This window comes from Melozone crissalis, unplaced genomic scaffold (genome assembly GCF_028551555.1).
Source record: "Melozone crissalis strain CALT ecotype California unplaced genomic scaffold, PUWL_Pcris_2 ptg000045l_1, whole genome shotgun sequence".
Taxonomy (NCBI): Eukaryota; Metazoa; Chordata; class Aves; order Passeriformes; family Passerellidae; genus Melozone; species Melozone crissalis.
The window spans coordinates 16,640,739-16,662,155 of NW_026535823.1; the positions used below are offsets into that span (position 1 = coordinate 16,640,739).

General features: G+C 36.8%; 1 protein-coding gene across 5 annotated transcripts in view; it reads left to right on the forward strand.

The window, feature by feature from the left end:
• The window catches only part of EVI5 (ecotropic viral integration site 5), a 69,983-nt gene that overhangs the window by 14,076 nt on the left and 34,490 nt on the right, over positions 1 to 21,417 (forward strand). For 4 of the 5 annotated variants that reach the window (XM_054285772.1, XM_054285775.1, XM_054285771.1 and 1 more), the window contains 12 exons: positions 1,005 to 1,194; positions 4,185 to 4,409; positions 5,371 to 5,445; positions 6,120 to 6,245; positions 7,007 to 7,150; positions 8,162 to 8,251; positions 8,357 to 8,454; positions 9,845 to 9,905; positions 11,833 to 11,886; positions 14,178 to 14,210; positions 14,773 to 14,919; positions 20,851 to 20,985. In XM_054285772.1, the coding sequence (XP_054141747.1) occupies positions 1,005 to 1,194; positions 4,185 to 4,409; positions 5,371 to 5,445; positions 6,120 to 6,245; positions 7,007 to 7,150; positions 8,162 to 8,251; positions 8,357 to 8,454; positions 9,845 to 9,905; positions 11,833 to 11,886; positions 14,178 to 14,210; positions 14,773 to 14,919; positions 20,851 to 20,985 (1,378 nt within the window). The remainder of the gene's footprint in view (positions 1 to 1,004; positions 1,195 to 4,184; positions 4,410 to 5,370; positions 5,446 to 6,119; positions 6,246 to 7,006; positions 7,151 to 8,161; positions 8,252 to 8,356; positions 8,455 to 9,844; positions 9,906 to 11,832; positions 11,887 to 14,177; positions 14,211 to 14,772; positions 14,920 to 20,850; positions 20,986 to 21,417) is intronic. The other variant, XM_054285773.1, reaches the window with a different exon arrangement.

Below are 21,417 nucleotides of genomic sequence, written 5' to 3' on the forward strand. Positions count from 1 at the left end.
AGATTTCTGTACCATCTCAGATACAATATCCTTTGGGCTACAATTTGTTAAATATCTAAAACATAACCTGACCTTGCTGAAATGCTGGGGGATTAACTTTTGTACTAATTTTTGAGAAAGTATTCAACCACATGGCTCTGATTTTGGAATTCTTAGAAGTTAAAGCACAAATGAAACTCATGGTATAGTGAAACAGTTCCAAGTTAGTCTGAATTCTTGCTCTTAACTAACACATAATCCAAAAAATGTCCCCTGCTTATGGGGTTCGATATTAGTGGAGGATAAACAAAGCATTGCCTTCTTGCCAAGTCCATGGCCACAGCAAGCTGCTCACAGGGAGGTCTCCTCAGGAACTCGTCTGGCACTTGACACACCTTTGTATTTTGCTGCTGGGCAGCCCCAGAGGGTCTCACGTTTGAGCTCCTCACTTTAATGGCACGTTCATTAGCTCCACTAGTCACTTGCCTGTCCTGTCCTTGGGCTGCAGGTCTGGGATTTCTCCTGTGCCTTTATAAAACACTGTGCTGATTTGTGAATCAACATGTCAGCAAGGATCAGTTGTTTTAAAATTGCTTCAGAGGTTTTAATTGTTCTGTTTTTATTTATACTGTCAATTTTCAAAGAGTGTAATCAGGTAGACTTACAGGAGGTTAATTTTTTGTCTTTTAAATTACTATTTTTTAAGTTCTGTGACATTTGATGTTATCATTGAGGATATTTAACTTCCTTAGGTTTTCTTTGTCAGTCTGATGCATGACAGCTGTGGGTGACGTTTTTATCTGTTTCTTAAAATGCTGCAGTGTGAACTGTTCTATCTGCAGATTTACTTGAGATCTCAAGAGAAAGGGGTAACATTGAACGGTTCTTTTCACATTTAGTCCAAATGAACGCTGTGAAGCTGTTTCACTGAACCTCTGGGTGCGTTCTTTGTCAAGAAAACAATTAATAGTGCCATCCTTTGATTAGAAGAACTTGAATTTGTTTTTTGTGTGCTTTCTTTGCAGACTCTTGGAAACAGATAGCAAATCCTTACGATCAGTAAATGGGTCAAGAAGAAATAGTGGATCTTCCCTTGTATCTAGTTCATCAGCTTCTAGCAATCTCAGCCATCTTGAAGAAGACTCGTGGATCCTGTGGGGGCGGATTGTGAATGAATGGGAAGATGTACGGAAAAAGAAAGAAAAGCAAGTTAAGGTAGTTGGAAACTGGTTTTTTGATTTATTTTTAATGTGATATAAGTGATACTGTTTTATATTTGTGATGGGTTTATTCTTTTAAAATTAATATGCAATACAAACTTCCAATGGAGTCTTTCTATCCCTAAGCCTTGGTGCTTCCTTTGTGACCTTCCTATGTGCTGTCACCCAGCAAATGTCTCCTGCTGAAAACCAGATGCATTTACTGTATCTTGAATACTAAAGCTTTCAGTTTACCTCTGATGAGAGATTTCCATGAATGCAGGGATGATTAGCTTCATGTTTCCAAAAATGGAATTACTGAAGATCAGCAGAAGGGCATCTGATAGCTTGATGCTCTGATTCCGTACGTGTATGTTGTGCTGCCAGATACTGAGCAGCTCTCTTTAAAGCATTTTTAATAGGGGAGCTGATAAGTCTTCTCCAGGGCTACAATGAGTTTAGATTTTGTGCTTGCCAAGTATGTTGACCCCAGAGATGACCTTAGGCAGAAGAACACATAGTTTCTAAATTCTGGATGGATTGGATGAACTTTGTCCAGTGTGTCCAGTCTGGGTTAGTTGTGGTCATGTACAGAAGTGGGGTTCAATCACACTTTAAATTCAAACCAAAAAGCATTTAGTGCATTTGAACATATCCATGTTTCAGTGGCAGCAAGCAGAACAGCGTGGGATTTTTTTGTTAGCAGGCAAGTCTGTTCTGCTTTGGTTCTTTATTGGCTGTAGTCTGCAGTTTTATGTGCAGAATACAAATGTGTCAGGGTCTTTTGAACAGTTTGAAATGTGTGTCTATGAATAGGTTGTGGGAAGGCAGAACAATGGGCTAAAGTAAAGTATCTTTTGTATGGAGCAGTTGTGAAGAGAACATGACTTGAGAGAGGAAACAAGGGAAGAAAATGAACTAAAGATTTCCTGCTTGCATAGGGAAAGCAGTTTCTGGAGAGGTGTTCCAAAAGGCCATGAAAAGAAGGCCACAGGAATCTGGCAAGAGAAAGTAAAAGTGAGGTGGTAATAAGATCTGTCAGTTAGAATTTGTTCGAACATTTTCAAGTGTCACAAGTGTCACTTGTTTTTACAGCTGCCCAAGTACAATTTGAGGAGTATTTGACTAACTTTCAGGGAATATGTAATTATATTGCTGACTAATATAGTAAAAACTAGCCATGGTTTCATTTGCTGTTAAATAATGCTCAGTATTTTTTTGTTGAATGTGAACCTTATCTGTGAGTCTGTATTTATGATGGAATATCAGAACATCCACATCTATTCCCTGATTGTGCCACTAGGTAAATAGGTAGCAGCATAGGTATCTTTTTGTCCTGGCTGTAAAACCTGGTCTTTGGTTGTCAGAAATCTGGTAAGTTTTTACGTTTTAGGCGTAAGTGTCTATACCTCCCTCCAAAGATGATGTGTTCCATCCTTTACATCTCTCAATTCACTTCAGAACTTGCTTCTTGTTTATGGAGCACTTCTGAAGGATGACTCAAGTCCTGCTGTTCAGTTCACATGGCATGGCCAGTAGATGTGTTTCCTGCTGTTCCTTTTAGGAAAGTTGGAGGGGTTAACTCTATTATTCTGTCAAGGAGGTACATTAACGAGGCATTAGCCAGAAGTTTCTTGCTTTATTAGTGCTCTTGAGGCTTTAGATGGCTGATGTACAGTACAGTTGTGTTGTTGGCAAAGGATAGGTAGATACAGTTGTGTAAAGCTGATGTGTTAGGGTTCTTGTCTTGGATTGGCATTCTTTTAGGAAAAACACCTTGGTGTTATGTTGTAGACAGGAGAAATAGTTGGAGTGGCATTACTATGGTGGTTCTGAAGAAGGATGGATTGAGAGCTTAGGATGTTAACAAATGGAGATCAGTGATGCAAAACTTCTGCAGCAGAGTTTGAGCTCAAGAAAAACAAAACTTAAAAGGAAGAGTCTGTTTGAAAGTTATCAGTGTTGCATGAATTAATTGTAACGTTGGAGAAGTAGGAGAAAAATGTGAAACAAACAGGAAGAAGAGGAAGCTTTGCAGAATAGGAGGTTACTCTAGCTTCAGAATAAATAATAATGAAAGAAGTTAGCCTTTAGGAGACTGAATATTTGATAAGAATTCTTAAAGTAAAAAAGTTATTAAGGTACAAAAAGGAAATAGTCTTGAAGAGACAATTTTCTAGGTCAGACTGATTCTAGGTGCAGAGCATACCACCAAGAGTCTGTTAAATTCCTGAGTAATGCTTCTTTTTCAGTTTTCAGATCAAGCAGCAAGACTTCTTGTCCTTGTGATTTCTTAAAGGACGAGTAACAGGTTCTTAGCTGTACTCATCTGGGCATGTTTGAATTGTATAATACCTAGCAGAATTTTTTTCAAAAGCTAAAGTAATTTTAGTTAATTCAGTAGGTGTAAACTTAATGTTTTCTTGGTGCAGTGTCTGAAACTGCATTTAAATGCTTTCTTAAAAGATAACTTGGAAATCCTGGCACACCAGAGAAATTGGACATAAGTTGTCAAGTTTGCTAAATGATAGCTGTACTGTGCAAATTTTTTGTTGCAGTTGACTGTGCTACGGTTAATTCTACTTTTTGTCATTTGCCTATCTTGGAAGTAATTTTTAGTCATGATTTCTTAGGTCTCAGTGACTGCAAATATTATTAAAGGTGTTATCTCCAGTAATCTTTCATGAAATATAGACATCATTGTATTAAGTTCTGTTTAATGGAAGTTCTTGTATAAAATTATTTGAATATTCTGTTTTTCACATAGTTTGCCATGGATAAGGAACTATTTTCAGTAGCTAATTTAGACACTAAAAATGATTCAGAGACTGCTTACTTTTGTGAACTTATCCTACTAAATTTGACGTTATAAACTGTATGAGGAGTTTTTGCCATGATGTAAAGGTTTTTTTGAAATTGTGAGGAATTTGATTTCAAGCTGTTTTTTCTCTAGGTTTATTTTTTGTAATATTTTCAGGAAATATGAATTGTCTTTTTGTGCCTTAGGAGCTGGTTCGAAAAGGGATACCTCATCACTTCAGAGCAATTGTTTGGCAACTTTTATGCAGTGCTCAAAGCATGCCAATTAAGGATCAGTATTCAGAGCTTTTAAAAATGACATCTCCTTGTGAAAAATTAATAAGAAGGGACATTGCTAGAACATACCCTGAGCATGATTTTTTCAAAGAAAAAGATAGCCTTGGGCAGGAGGTCTTGTTCAACGTAATGAAGGTGAGTTGGTATTTCAGCCCTTGAGAATGTATTAGCAAGAGCATGCACCAGCTTGGATTGCCTTGTATATAGAGAGCTTGCACCAGTTTCATGTGTTATGAGTTTTTTTTAAACCATAGACACTGGGTTAGTTCAACAAATCCCATTTTAGTTCCAATGGCATTCCTATAAGTTTTTTTATATCTCACAAGGTAAAACCAAGTTGGCATTAAAACAAAGCCACATGCTGACTGCTGATTGTGCAATGGAATGAAGTGTGCCATAAATTAAAGTGAACAGTGTTGCCCGAGACAAGAACATTGGCAATCAGAGCTAGTATTCAGTGTGCAGGTATTTCTGAAGTGCACATGGCAGGCACAAGCTAATGTGCAGTTGTTCCAGTGCCCAAACATAAAATGAAAATGCCAATGTAGCATTGTTTGCATCACTTACTCTTCACTAGAGGTTAAACTTTGAAGGTCAGACTTTTCCACAGAACATGGTTTCAATGGAGAAATGGCAGGTTTCCAAACCATAGTAGTTTCCATAACTCTAAAACAAAGATGCCACCTGCATGGAGATCACCACATTTCATCCATCTGTAAATAAAACTGCAGCACATATTATTTCTGAAGACAACTTGTTTCATTGTCTAGTCTGTATCCTATAAAAGTAGTACTTTGTGAGATTTGTATGCCAGTGGTCTCTTTTATCTTCTACCAAATTCCTGTAGTTGAAAACTGCCTGTATTTTTGATAGGTATGCCTTAGTTTAGCTTTGTATGTATATGCTCAGAGAGCAGAGTTTGTGGCAGCAGGTAGAAACTAGAATGTCTGACTAAAATTTCTGGATAGGATGTCTGCCCTTGTTGGATTTGGGGAGAGGAAGAATAAGTTATTAACAAGATAGCAGGGATAAGCCATGATTACTTTTTATTGATAATGAGGTTTTAATTGCTGATAGTTTTAACTTTATTTTCCAGGCTTACTCTTTGGTGGATCGTGAGGTTGGATACTGTCAAGGAAGCGCTTTTATAGTTGGGTTACTGCTTATGCAGGTAAAATATTTAAAAATATGTGAACCTTTTAAATCCATGCTAGAATGCATAATATATTGTGGTGGTTTATTGGGAATTCTTGCAATGCTTTTCCTTCATAATTTTGTTACATTGGAGCTGTCAAGGGCAGCTGTTTAGTCTGGAAATAAAATGAGATTTACTTTGTGTCATTCTATTTGCCAAGATACTTGTATTGGAGTGGGAGAATGTATTTGTTTTTCAGAGCTAAGGTAGGATTGCAGGCTTGCGAGCTATTTTGGTGAGTAATATTTCAAAAATAAATGAACTTGTTATTTCTCTTCTATTACATGGAATCTCCTCAGAGTTCAAATGAAACTACACAGTTGATTATCTTAAAGCTTCCTTTGTATTATTGGTTTTTGATTTATGACAAAGTATGCTATATAGTAAGAAAGTTACAGACCTCCATTTCAGTTGAGAAATTATTTGCTAGAATTTAATATATACAAAAGTTAATTGGAATAATTGGCTGTAAATCCCTTAAACAAAACAAAAACCTCAAAACAAACAAACCAACAACCAAGAAAAAAGCTCTGCTATGTGCACATGCACACAGACACAAAACCCCAACCCTAAATCCTCCCAGGCATTTACTCTGATATATCATTATGTTTGTCCAGAGTTTTTACTGTGCTTTTTTGTTTTTGATATAGATGCCAGAAGAAGAGGCATTCTGTGTGTTTGTTAAATTAATGCAAGATTACAGACTACGAGAACTCTTTAAACCAAGCATGGCTGAACTGGGCCTTTGTATGTACCAGTTTGAATGCATGATACAGGTACATACAAAATTATCAAACTTGCTCTTCAGTAACTATTAATAAGAAACTTGGGAATTACAGCTCAAGAGCAGGCATGTCTGTTGGCTAACAGGCTGCACTCTTGACAATAGCTAGTTTCAGAACTTCACAAGTAAATGCATGTGGCTGTGAGCAATTTTTTTTAACCTTTGGCAGGCAGTGACTGGCTTTAAACACTGAAGCATGAGGATTTGTATTGCTGCAGTTTAAGCAGATGGATGTTTAATTCTGTTTGGATTGAAGACTCTGAAAATCAAAGTCTTCATAGTTAAGTTATAGTATCTTAAAAGATGAAGATTGGGAGATACCCTCTTATCTAGGATTGAAATTGTTTTCAGATTTGGAATGCAGGTTCTTCCTGGTGAGGCTGATGGAGCAAAAGAGGTTTCTGTTTGGTGATCTGGTTTCTAACATAGTGGTCAAGGGTGAGAGATCACATAGCCTTAGAGTTTTCAGCTCTTTTTAGTAGCCCATTCTAGTTATTACTCAGGGATTTACAAGCCTGACTTCCCCTTAGGATCAGGAAGTGTTTTTGTTATCTGCTTTGCAGGGTAGACATGCATGGTTCTTGATAATGATGAGTTATGTCTTTCCTAGTCCTGTTGCTAGTACCGACAGCTCCTCTATGTACTATGTGTCAATTACTTTCTTGTATTCAAAATTTGTCAAAAACACATCTGCACTAAAACTACAAGCAGAAGCTTAACATACTTGTGTATTTTATTCCTCTTCTTTTCCAGGAACATCTTCCAGAGCTTTATGTGCACTTTCAGTCTCAAAGTTTTCACACTTCTATGTATGCATCATCATGGTTTTTAACTATATTCCTTACAACTTTTCCACTACCAATTGCAACGAGAATATTTGATATCTTTATGTCTGAGGTAACTACTAAATGTAGTCATATGTTATATTTCAAGAGTAGCTGTTGAAAGCAGTTATTTAGGTAGTGGTATAAATCCCATCATGATGGACAAATCTCAGTCTTGCTTTTTATTTCTTATGCTGATCAGATTATTTTAAGGGAAGGTGTCTGTGTGTGCAGTTTGTCCAGGAAGAGTAGCCAAGTCACTGAATGTTGATATTGTGTGTAGCTTTGTGCTCTAAGTTGAAGTGGTCCCAAATACGTTTTTTCTGGATGCAGTTCATTAGCATTGCATGCAGCAGGGATATCCATTCCTCAGTATTATGGTGAGTTTGCAGTGGAAACTAATGCTGCTTTCAGGCCAAAGTTGGAGTTCATGGTGGATATGCAAGCCAAGAAGGGGGAGTGTTAGTTCTTTTTATTGTTCACATGATGTTAGGTGCCAAAGGAATTTTTGGGAAAGAAATCTGTGTCATTATCACAAGGACACCTATGCTGTGTTTAGGATTAGAACTTTGCACAATTGTAACTAATAACAAATCATAGTTTATGCTTGCCCTGCAGTCAGCTTTGAGAAAGCAGTAAGTCAAAGGTGGATCCTTTCACCTTGTCCCCAGGAAAGTCGAAGATGGGGTATATAGTGAGACTTTCCTTTTTTTTCCCAGTAGTTTAACTGCGTTGTACTGTGTCTGAAATGAAAATGGCTTTTGTGACAAGTACTGGGGATGTTTCTACTAGATATACTTGAAATGGTAGATAGAGCTGACCTAGAGGATTCCTGTCACTCGAGATTTTGCCTCATCACTAACTTCTCTGAGGGAGATGTCTGGCATCAGGACAAATAGCCAGCTTGCTTGTCCTTGGAATAAAAAAAGAAACGCAGAAGCAATTTGGTGAGAGATTTTTTCAGTAGCCCTTTTACTTGTGCTTAGGTGGGTGAGATTTCCAATGTTAGTAAATAGTAGAAAAGCTCTGTGCTGTTGACAATGGCATGAATAATTGTTGAATATTTTTTGACTTCTCTTTTCAGGGTTTAGAGATAGTATTTAGAGTAGGTTTAGCATTACTTCAGATGAACCAGGCAGAATTACTGCAACTTGACATGGAAGGAATGTTACAGGTAAGCTATGATTATTATAATTTTAAGAGATATCTGAAATGTGCAGTGTGTGTATTTCCTTGCAGCTGTTAATTATGTGTAATCTTGTGCTCTGATTGCTTTTAGCACTTTCAAAAGGTCATTCCACATCAGTTTGACAGTGGTCCAGACAAATTAATCCAAGCATCTTACCAAGTCAAATACAATGCAAAAAAGATGAAAAAGTAGGTATTACATTTTGAGAACATACATTATACTGTTGCTGAGTTACTGTTTGTTTACCCTTAAGAATTGCTATTCAGCGTTTCATTTTGAATTTTTCATCTTTACATTTTTAGGGGATTTTATACTATATAAACAGTTAAAACTGCAGTTCTGTCTGCAAAAAAATTATTCTAAAGTAGTATTTGCTATTTTTCTTAAATATAATAAAGCTACAGCTCATTTACAAAAATAACTAAAAAAGCATTTGAAGAAAACTGTGAGTTATGGGGAATTACAGCCCTTCTGTAAAAAGGAACTGAATAGGAAGGTTGGGTAGGGGGTGGTTTTCTCCTCTGGTGAGAGGGGAGATTGTTTTTGTTTTGTTCAGGGTAAAGGAGGTGAAACTTTTGTCATCTGGCCTAAATTCTGAAGATTTTAGTTCTCAGAAACTGGAAGAATAATCATGATACTAAAGAGTGCATTTATAATCAAAATTAGTGCTGTTGAAAATATAAATTGAGAGAACTTTGTAGTAACATTGACAACAGTAAAACAACTTTCATGTGGGGTTTGAAGTCTTGAGAATACCACTTGTTGTTGTTAAGGTTATTTGCATGTCTCTTCTGCCTTTGGTAAATTCTGCTTTGATTAGAAAGCTGCAGATAGTGTGGCTTGCCAGGGTTGAGTTTGTTGGGCACTCATTGGTTGTAAAGTATCCTGTGTTCATTGTTGCACTGCTGGCTGTGTCCAGGGTCTTCCAAACTGAATTTGTCAATCTTTTTCTTTTATTTTTCTGTCAGCAGCCTATGATCAGTAGAATGAGCAGTCTTCTCTAAAAAAGGAGTAACAACAAAGCTTTCAGGAAAAATATTTTCTTTGCAAACCAGTCCAAGTGTATGCAGTTGAAAATCTACCATTCCAAGTCTGAACTTCCTGATCTGCTTTCTGTAGAGGCATTGTTATCTCAGCTTGTGGGTTTTTCTTGCTGCCTTTTTCATTTGATTTGCTGGGGAAAGGCTAAAATTGGTTTATCTTTAAGGTATTTTTCTCAGATTTCTTTACATCTTTGTCTTTCAGGCTTTCCAAGCTCTGATTTCTTTTGGCTGAATCTGTTGAATTGATGACTGTATTGCATAAAGGGGTTATTGCAGAGTAGCTCCAAATTGCTGCCACTGTAATGTATCCAGGCAAGCTCCTGCACTTCATAATGCTGGTTCAGTGTGTTCATATCTACTGAAATCATATCTACTGTGTTAAATTTAAGGTCCAGTCTAAGCATTTACAGGAGTGCATTTGAGAGGAAATATCAATAATCTGTATCTCTGTTCTACTGTTATTTGTTAGGTATTACACCAACAAGTAAATTATCCACAATGTTTCTGATCATAATTTACTATTTCTAATTTTTAGGCTAGAAAAAGAGTACACTACAATAAAGACAAAAGAAATGGAAGAACAAGTTGAAATTAAAGTAAGGAGCCCTCAACAAATTTATTTATGAATAAGTTTAATTCCTAGATGGGGGGATTGCATGTTTGATCTCTGCATGTAGCAGGACATAATCAAGACCCCCAAATTTTTTCAGCATTTGTATTTGGGATGTCTGTTCCCAAAGGACACTTACAGTGAAATTATTGAGACTTTGGGTGGACATTAAAAAAAAATCTATGGGGACTTTCTGTACTTATTTTTTTAGTATTTCCTGCTGACAGAAGCTTAATAATAGATGCCCTCATTTGTCAGAGGTTCCAAATATGCTGGTTTAAATGTAGGTGCTGCACACAGGAGGTTTGTATGATAGACTTGTTAAGATAGACTTCATGGAGTCCACTTGACTGGTTTGTCTTTGATTTTAAGGTCCTGATTTTTCTTATGCATTGGACCCAAATTGTGGCATCTTCTCTCTGCAGTCACTTTTTCTTTTGGAGCTTTTGCAGTTAATACAAACTGGGGGGGAAAAGCCAAGCTGCCAGTGGAGTTTATTTTTCCCTTTTTACTAACTGACCTACTTCCTGTATGTACCTAATCACTGCATCTTTTTGCTTTTGTGACATAAATAGTCTTTTGATGCTTTTTTTCCTATTTTGCTTTTTTTTCCACAGCATGTTGTTTGATTTGGATTTTCTTCCTTGTGGTTTTAGCCAGTTCTGTGAGAAAAGACAGTGGGAGAAATGCTGTGCAAGTGTATTATATACAAGTTTGGTGAGGGAGTTAGGTACAGCCTTCCTTCTTCCTGTCCACTGCTTGTCATTTTGCCTTTCAATGTCAGTTTTTGAGGCATCAATTCTTCAGAAAAATGACTGTGAGATGCACCTGGGAGCACAAAGGTATTAGGAGCCTTTTCAGGCAGTTGATTGCATCAGGCAGTGAGGCAGTTAGCAGCAGCAATACCTGCTGTAACAGCAGCTGAAATCAGATTTGCAGGGCTCAAATGACAGCTCTCTGCAGAACAGAGTAAAACCATGTGAAAGACAACTGTAACTTTAGATTCTAGTATATTAACTCTTTTCAAATCTTTCTTGCTTCTTGCCACCATTCCCCCCCCAAAAAAGGAGAAAGCAAAAACCCTTCCCAAAACAAAAAGCATGAAGCCCACCCCAAGAAAAAGCAACCAAAAATTTTTGCAAAAAACTCCCAACCAAACAACGCAGAGCTACCTGTTTCTAGGCCCTACTTTGGGACATATGTAAATAATTTCTGACTTAGCAGAGCTTCTTAGCAGAAGAGACTATTTTAGGGGAGATAGAACTGTATTTTGAGTTTGCCTTTTAGCCTGGCAGAGTAAAGCATTTGCTGAACTGATATCTAATCCCCTCTTCTGAGTGGTATGGATCTTTTGTGTCTGAATGCTGACTGCTAAAATTTTACTGCCAAAATTAAAGGAAGTGCACTTGTAAAATATAGGGTTCAGCACAATTCTTGCTGACTTCTGGGATGTTTGAGGAAATTCTCAGTATAGCCATACTATAGATTTATAGATTAATATAAATTCTTATGAAAGAAACCTTGTAGCTGCCTCATTAGGCTGTCCTGCTGCAGGGAGTGCACTGTCATGTCCCTTAACCATGAAGACTTTGATCCTGTTTATGAAGGGGAGGCTGTCCAATCTGGTGTGGGTTAAGCCCCATGGTTCCCCTGCAGACACAGCTTTCAGCAAATGCAACATAAAAGCTTTCACATAACATGAGATGTGTTCTTGTTGTTGCTGTACCAAGCTGTTTAAACTCATATTTCGAGCTAGTGCATAATATGAAAGGATGTTAAGAAGTTCAGAAATTATTTTTGTAATTATACTGATTTTCATGGATGTGATGAGATAAAAGTATTGGTAGTTTGCTTTCCTTTTGACTTTCAATTCATAACTTGAGAAATGGATTTGTGAACTGTTTACCTTCCAGAGGTTACGAACTGAAAATAGACTCCTGAAACAGCGCATTGAAACACTAGAAAAAGTAAGTATGCTGGGGATTAGATTTAATCTCTGTTAATTTAGACTTTATTGATGGCAACTTCATTATATGAAATGGGAATCTCAGAATTATAGTTTACTGTTTTCCTGATAATCTCTGGTGTTTACTAGCAGTGCTTAGCCAAATAGCATGGCTATCACTGAGCAATTAAGGTCAGTGCTTTAAATATGTAAGGTTATGTCTGCTTCTTAGTGATTATAAAATCAAACATTTTAACATACTCAGCTTGTGTTGTACTGTTTTCTTTCTGAATTAGAAGCATATGTTCAAAGTCCAGAAGACTCCATGAAATAGTGGACTGGTTGTTTGGAAAAAGGTCATTGTGAGAGAATCCTCAGTTTTGAAAATCTGAAGTTGCTTGGTGTTTTTATGTAGGAGCAAAATGACAGACCTACCAATGACCAGAGGGATGTTGCAGCACTCATACTGAGAACAGGAACACTGCCATTCATTCCTTCTTTGTGGTTTTGAGGTTTTGTGGCAGGTCTGGGTACCTGGTGGGGAAATATCCAAAGACTTATTTCTCTTATATTTAGTCTGGAGTAGAGTTTTGTTAAGTTTTTTTGTAACTGACTGAAACTTCAATAGTAGGCATGAGGAGTGCTATGGATATGTGTCCAACTGTTCTCCAGTGGCCTCTGCTGTATCCTGGTATCACACTTGTGTGGCAGATTGCATCTGAGCTGCTCTGCTCAGGAATGAGAGCATTCCTGCTTTTCTTATGCCAACAAGGACCATCTTTGAACAAATGGGATTGAATGCTCTTATGAGTTGCAAACAGTTGTTCATGTTTCACAGGGAAGAAAATGGTCATGTTTCAATTGAGAGTGACATAATTGAAAGATGTCACACTAAGGATGTTATACCCCAATGCAATTTCTGGAAAAGAAGTTGGTCTATGTCAAATTCTAATTGACTGGTTTCAGAATTTAGTTTGGAAAAGATGCATAATGATGGCACATTGTGAAAGTTGTGACCAACAATAAATTTGATGAACATTTTTGTTTCTAGCATTGGAGATTTATGAAATGGATGGAAAAGAGTAGGCTCTCTTTAAGAAGGTTGAAGCTGTAGTGAATCATTTCAATGACCTTGGTAAATATGTAATAGTTAATACCCTTGTTTTATACTTAACTTGTAGAGGTTTGAAATCTTTTCTTTTTTTAATTTTAAAGTCCAGGATGAACTGCTGCACGCTAGTGCTTTTGCAAATTCTGTGCTTAGAATTTCAGAATTCACCTTCAGATTATCCCAATCTGATTGGTATCAAAACAATTCAGAACTGGAAAATATTATTTATTAACAAGAATTCCTGAAGATTGTTATCATCGCAGCATTTGAAAAACATCATAAAGAGTGAAAAATACATTAAATTCTTCTGTTGGAAACTTACTTTAAAAATATTTTTCCCATCTGATTTAGTTGGGATTTCCTTAGTGTACCTTAACTTCTAAGAAATAGCTTTTATCTAATAGTTTGAACTTCAATTTTAATCAAAGCTTCAAAGACAAAGAAGGTCTGTGAATAGATGTATTTCTCTGTTGTAGAATGTTCAAAAAAATTGATTGGTTTCAGGGATGATAAAGTAGAAATAAATGTAACTGCAGGGCAGTAGGGCTTGTCAGTGTGCAAAAATGAGTATTTTTTTTGCAAAAGTTTGGCAAGAAAAGAGAATCTATGAACTGCTGAATGAGTCAGTGCAAGAGTTCAGTAAAATAGAACATTAGCTGTCAGTTGACATTTCCTACTTGTCTGTCAGTTTGCACTGTTTAACTGTCCTGCTTCATCTTAGTGGAAACTGTAGTTCTGCATGAGTGCCTTGGTGCTTAGTGGAGTTCCCTCTGTGCTCAAATTATGCCTTTGTTTCATGTTGTGGGGGGACTGTAGGTGGTGTCCTGCATCTGTCTGTTTGATCCTATCAGATTATGCTTTGGTAACTTGCATTAATTCAGGAGCAAGCCACTCAAATAAAAACAACCAGTCTCCTGTAGGTGAATTTTAAGTGTTACAGAAATCTGGCTTTGAAACCTTTTTGTATCACAGCTGGACTGTGTTAAATCTGTTGCAGAAAAGGCTGCTTCCTGAGATCTTTGGACTGAGTTGCCTTCATTTATATGAAGAGTTGTTAATTTTGCAATAAGAGTTTGCACAAAAAATGGGTAGAATTTGGGCATTTTCTTTCTATCAACTCTTGGTCTTTTTTGACACTATTATCAGCCCCTTGTGTTTTGGTTTCCCTTTTCCTCATTCCTGTCTGAATTTTTCCTTTGTAGGAAAGTGCTTCCTTGGCAGATAGATTGATACAGGTATAGTCTTTTAGTCTTTTACTGTATGACTCTCTTCCTACTCATAAAAAAACCCAACTGCTTTAATGCATGCATGTTTGCATGCTGTATTCTATCCCTGCTTTGCTGATTTGGAATAAATACAGAGCTAATACATCTTGCTAGAAACTTGTTTAATTTTGTTTACTAAAAATATATAAACCCAATACCTGCACGTTATAGTAATTTTCCTAACCTATTGTAATTTTTTGTACAAATTCCTGTGGCAAATGGATTCTATGACACTGTATTAACAATGAAATTGAATATTGTGAGCCTAAATCTGTGCATGTACAACTGAGTAATAATGCATGAAAGGAATTTTATTGAATGCAAGTACAAAACTGTTCTTGCTAAATGGATGCTGAACTTTGTAATAAAGTACTAAAGCAGCTGTTTAGTACTACTTGTCCTAAAATTTCTACCAATTGTACTCTGTGCTATTTGCAAAACCAATCTGATGAAATAAGCAGCTAAGCATCACAAAGGCAGTTTTCCTTGGATTTGTCATCAAGTGCTTAAAAAAAATAAATTATGTCCTAAGGGACAAGTGACAAGGGCCCAGGAGGCTGAGGAAAACTACCTCATAAAACGGGAGCTGGCCACCATCAAACAGCAGAGTGATGAGGCCAATACTAAACTGGAGCAAGCTGAGAATACCATCAGGGAGCTCCAGCAACAGCAGCAATGGGTAAGGAGCCTGGCAGCACATCATCTCATTTTTTCCCCTCACATGTGTTTATTTTTCCTCATCATTATATGACATGGTCTCTGTGCTGTCTTTGTAAACCCCTGTTCACTGTGATTTGCATTCTTAAAAGGACACAAATTGGATTAAATGAAATTTTGCTCTGTTCTACTGATAGATGAGATTCATAACCCTGGATAGGTGTAAGTTGAGTTAATTAAAAAAACTAAACACATACCCACAATGAAACACACCAAGCAAAAAACCCTACAAACCAACTCCAAACCCTTCCACTACAAAAGAAATACTAACAAAAACCGCACATACAACCTCTGATAGCTCTTAAATGCTGAGAATCTAGTCATTGCAAGTTGTGTCACTCTGAGTACTCAGATTTGAGGATTGATTCACAGTGCCCTTACCTAGTGTATAATTTAAGTCCATTTCTTTCATGTTAATGCTTCTTCTGTGTACTCATATTTGTTTTTTTTCTGAGTATGCTAAAATTTACTGCTTGCTGAGGTAGAAGAGTATTATCCCTGATTTTGCCACTACAAAACTTGATTAAAAAGTGTGAGTTTATGGGCATATGGAGCCGGAAAATAAATTTTAGTAACCTTTTGTAGTGCTGTATTTGTGTGCACTCTGTGTTCTAGTTAGTAAAATGTTCAGGACTTCTGACTGTTGCTGTAACATGGAAGTTACTTTCCCTAAGATACTTAAAATGCTCAGTATCTTCTCTTTGGTGGGACAGGGGGAAGCATTTTAGCATTTTCACTTGCTGAATAAACTGTGCGCTACTAGTGTTGATGTGAATGTCTTCATATTGTTTTAAGTAAGTGGTATCCAAGTACTTGTCTGGAATCTTGGGAATTTCAGGTGTATGGAATATGACTAACTAGAACTAAATATATTGCAGCTCCTTACTAGGTTTCTTTTTATCTTTCTTTTAATCTTTCAAGTGAAATACAATGAGAAGTGTTTATAGACTTTTGCATATCCAGCTGTTTTATGCAGCTGTATTATCTGATTACAACAGTACACATGCCTTTGGAATGTATTTTTTAGAGGCATACATGTTAATGACATGTATGCAATGAAAAGTTATTAGAAGAAGACTAAGATACTGTATTTATTTGTTAATTGTTGGGAATATGACTTTTAAAGCTACTGCCTTTATACTGAGGACCTTACTGAGTACCAATGATGGGGTGGCTTGACAGGTTGCCTGGGTATGGGAACTGATCCTGAGCAAACCTTAGATAACTGTGGATTCCAAATTTGGCTTGGTTGGAGCTGTGGGTGCAGACAGCTGGATAAGTACTGCAGGAGTGGAGAGTAAATGAAATTATGAGCACACTTCCTTCTTTCCATGCTTGCAGCATGTTTTCCTCCACTTAAACGTGAACATGGTTGTAGGAAATTGTCTGTGTGTGTGGAACTGAGACTATAAGTCCGTATTGTTATAGACAGATTTGTGCCTAATAATAACAGTAATAATAATTGTGCTGGCTTATTTTGAAGTGCAAGGAATAGCACTGTGGCTTTGAGACCCATCAGAATTAGACAATGTGGTGAAAGAGTTAAAATGGTTTAAGTGAGGAGCGTTTGCGAGCTCCTACTGCGTCAGTAGGACGCGTAATGAAACAGGATTTTAACTGTTTCCAAGCATGGAAGTGGGAGCAGCAAGTGTAAGCGGCTGTGTGCGTCTCGGGCGCCACCTGGTGGGAATGCGTGGATTTATTTGGGATTTTGGCATTTTACTGTAAACGCTGGTTAATTTTTTTGCCACTTGCTAGTGCCAGTAGTTTTGTTCTTGGCAATACTCCTTTTCGGTATTGCCTTGTGAGTATCTGCTTTAATGTTTTCTTCTCTAATTATTTCAGCTTTGTTTATTGTTAGCAAAAATGATTGCACTGTAAAGCTTTAAATCACTGCATAGTTTCTGTGCTTGTTTAAAGATACAGCATCTATTGTATATATTTTATCATCTACATATTTTTCAGTCTTGAATTGTCTGTTTCAGCATGGTAAAAAAGCTATAGTGTTTGGATATGAATCTCTGAATAGGAATGGAAGGAAAGAACTGCCTAAAGGTACTTGCAACAACCTCTTCTGAACAGCACTGTGGGATTAAAAAAACCCATTGTTTTGTAGGTGGCAAAAAATTATCAAAACAATGGTATTTCTAGGAAGGTTAACATAGCCTTTGTTAAAAGGTTATTAATTTGTCTTTGAGTATTGTCAAGGGTTTATGCCCTCTGTTCTGTGAGACTGGATAGCATAGGTTGGATGGCTTAAGGATAAGTCTTGAAAATATTTACTGGATTTGTGTCTGAAGAAATTCTCCCCTGCAGCACTTCTGAATACAGAGGTGGGTAGAGGAGTATTCTTCTGATTGAAGCCCAACACCAGAAGCCCAGATTACATACAAGTTCATTTTTTGTGCTGAATAGTTGTGCTGTGCTCAACTATTTATAGTGAGTTTTTAGTTGAACCAGAAAGACTTCATTATGAAGTTTGGAGTCTGCTTAAAGAAGTAATAATTATACTAACGAATGATGCTGAACCTCTCTTTGGCTTGTCTGGTCTTTAAATGTGGAAGCTTGCCAAAGCCATGGTGTGTTGCCAAGTGATTAAGAGGGAGGTGGCTTCTTCCTTATACTGCTGGTAAATCGAGGACTGCATAGAGGAAGTTTTGCCTGACTTGAACAAGATACAGTTTTCTTTTGAGGCATGCTAAGAGCAATGGTCTTTGAGGAGTTAGTTAGTTAGCCTGTTGTAACTTACTCCTGATAATGATGTTCTGAAGGTTTTATTCTCTGTTCTTTTCCCTCTTGTGTTTCTAAATGAAAGGGGTAGCTTCTTGCTGGATGTAAACACCTCCAGAATGCAAATCTTGTCTTTCCTTGTGACACTGTAATTGTCTATGATTACCCAGTTCATCAGTCTGAATGCTTTAAAATTGAATCTGATAAACTGGAGGCTAATCAAGCTAAAATTAGTTCGCATCTTATTTTTAAATAGGCTCTTCAGCTATATTATGTGAAGATAGAATTTTAATTGACTAAGCATTCAGATGGAAGCATATGCATTTTGCAAGGTAATTTATAGTGATGTATTTGGTTATTGTTACAGCAACTTCATAATGCATAGTTTCTTTTCAGGAACTCATGCTAAAATGACTGATAATAATTAAGAACATAGTAAGTGACCTTGGGAATATATGCTTGTAAATGAGTGTTGCAACTTTATGAAAGACTTGACTTTATTTTACAGTATACTTTCCTAATACTGTGTTCTGATTTGCAACAAAAAGGCAGAAAATAAGAATACTGTATTTAGGGAAGTACTACAGTTAGTGCTCAAAAGTATAAACAAACTTAGCTGGGAGCTGCTGAGTCATCTGTTAAGTGCTCTTCAGTATAGTGTACTGGAGAAACATTGTGTAATGACATCTGTCATCAGCCAAAATAGTATTTGGTATGGTTATGTTTAAGAAAAGTTGGGTGGAAATCAGTCTAGTTGTGTGAAGCCCAGCAAGGACTTGTTTCTTTTAGAATTAAATGGCTGTGGAACTACAGTTTTAGTCCTTTATGTTACTTGTGTCTCTTCAACATAGGCAAGAAAGTCTTACTGTGGTTAAAATATTTGGTGCCTGAAAGTCTGTATTTGCATTTTGGCTTTTGTCAGAAATTCTAGGGCTTAAGGCAAATATATAAAAGCAGATATTTTTCCTGCAGTCAATTTAAAAGTAGTTTTCAAATGTTGTTTTAAATATAAACTTGTGTTACTTTTATATACTAAATTATTGAAAATGTGCTTTGTTTTACTAAGTAACAAAATGCACAACTTCTGATTTGTGAATCTTGATTTCTTCAGTCTGTTTTGATCTTGGCTGTATATCAAGACTTGACTCAGAGTTTGTTGTGGCTAAGTAAATAAGTGCTGTTAACGTATTCTTTAGGCAGGCAAAATCTTAAGACAGATTTAAAGAAGTCATGGCTCGTGCTTGAAACTGGATTAATAACGTTTCTTACATTCTCTATTACTAATTATTTGATAAACATCGATTAGATTTTTATAGAATACACTTACATTATTGCAAAATCAGCATGTATTCAGTTCTTCAAATCTGCTGTGTTCTCTCAATGTCCTGGAGAACACTGCATTTGCTCTCATTCCATGTATCGCAGACAGAAACCTGGAACATAAAATGTAAGGTCCATGTAAGTTGCTGTGTGTATTGTGGGATGAACCTGTACAAAGAGCCAGGGAATAAAAAAGAGTGGTTGCTTTTTCTCTGCCTCTGCATGGTGTTACATGTGGTACTTCTGTTGCTACATGATGTGAAGCACCTGTAGAAATGAATCAGCATTGTCCACCATCCTCCTCCTTACACTCAAATGAGGTCTGCCTCCACTGCTTGCTGAGGCAAGAATGCTGTGTGGGTTGATAATGCTATGAATTCAAGTAGTATTGTATAAGGGAAAAATGAGTATTAATGTACAAGGCTCATAGTGTATCTGTGTTCCATGTGTGTTCACGTGCACACAGTATGCTGAGTGCTTAAGTGGACAGTGTTAATGACACTAAAAACTGCCTGCCTGAGCTGCCTTTGCCTTTTAATGCTTTGTGCATATCACCTCCATTACAGCTTCTTGTAGGCACATATATACAAGAAATGTAGTAACACTAAGAGTAGAGTGTACATTTTGAATTTGGATTGTACTGTAAGTCTCGACAAAAGGTTTAATTGACATGCTGAAATATAAAAGCAAAAAAAAAATTCCTTGACTGTATAGTTACATTTAAATTCTTGTTCTGTCCTGTTTGCCTTTTATTTATACATAAAAAGTCAGTGTCACACCCTAACAGAAGCATGTGGAACTGAAGACTTCTGTTCATTTTTTAACTGTTTTTTAGATGCAAACTATGATGAAAATTTAGATGAAATTGTTTGATGCAAACATAATGTAAGACACAGCTGTATCTTTAGTATAATGAATAATCTTTTAAAAGTTGAATTGTAAATTAAAACTGAATCTATGATTCCAAGCATAGTACTTTTATTTCACAATGTAGTTAATGACACCAAAAATATGATTTTCCTCTAAATGTAATTTTCAGAGTAGCTGAAACACAGTAAACACAGTAACTAAACAACTGCACTTTGAGGATTTCAATGCCCACTTTTTTATTCAGTCAGAAATTTAAAGGCTGATTTAGGTTGGTGTTGCCTATCAAGCAAGTTTGACATCTGTCAAACTGACAGGTCATTTTAAAGTGAACAAGGAAAGAAAATGTATTTTTTAACTATTGATTGGGGGGAAAAGTTAAGAGAGTCTTTTAAATAGAAGTGCTTCAGTTGGATGTATCTGAATCTCAGAAGGAATATATAGTGTGTGAGCAAACGAGACCCAAGAGCTGGAGTGAAGAAAAGGGCAAACCAAAGTCATTGTGCTTTGAAGCATGTGTAGTTTATTTAAAGCCAAGATTATGGAAGGATTCTGTTGAACTGGAGTTCAAGTGAAAAAGGATTGAGTGATACTTGTACTAACCTTGTAATTAGTTAGTGTTTCCCAAACATCTTTTTCTGCAGATCACAAAATAATCACAGATGGTTTGAGAATCTTTCAGTTGGGTTTACAATGAGAGAGAAGTGTGAGTTGCTGCTTGTCAGTACTGGTAGGGGTCTCATTTTTGTCAGATACATTTGGTTGTGTGGAGGTGCAGTTGTTTGAGAAACAGGGCAGTAGGGATATGTTTGTTAGCAGTCTGGACTGACATTAATAGACTTGTATATGGTAAGCACTTATGCTGGTACTCCTGATATTAAACATTTGAATGTACTTGTCCCACCAAATCTGGTATATGAAACCCCTTTCAAACAATCTGTACTTCATACTAAACATATTTCTGCAAACTTTGTAGCATAAATGCAGTTCACGATACAGTGAAGACTTTGTGCTACAGCTGGAAAAAGAGCTGGTCCAAGCCAGGCTGAGTGAAGCAGAATCCCATTGTGCCCTGAAGGAGATGCAAGATAAAGTTCTAGAGATGGAAAAGGTAAATCAAACCAGGACCTCTATACAGAATGGCACTAGAAACAAACTACAGGTCCCTGTCCTTCCTAACAAGCAGAACTGTGCTCTAGAACCTTCTCTTCTATGCTTCTGTGACTGCAAGATGCTTTTCAAACCCGAAAGTACAACAATAAAACTAAGGTCTGTTTGTGCAGGGAAAGGTTTGTGAATAACTGATCACTTTTCTTCTATTCCTGAGGCCTGCTGTAGTAGAAAACTTGGATTCTGGTGAAGTCCTGACAAGAAACATCAGTTGTTTCAAAATTATATCCTGCAACAAGGGCAGTGGGCTTAGAGTGAGCATTGAGATGATGTGAAACTGAATATTTTGGAATGGGATAAAGAATGGGTTCAATATTACCATTCCCATTGTGGGCAGGGAAAGAATCCCTTATCCTTTCACTGCTCAGTATTG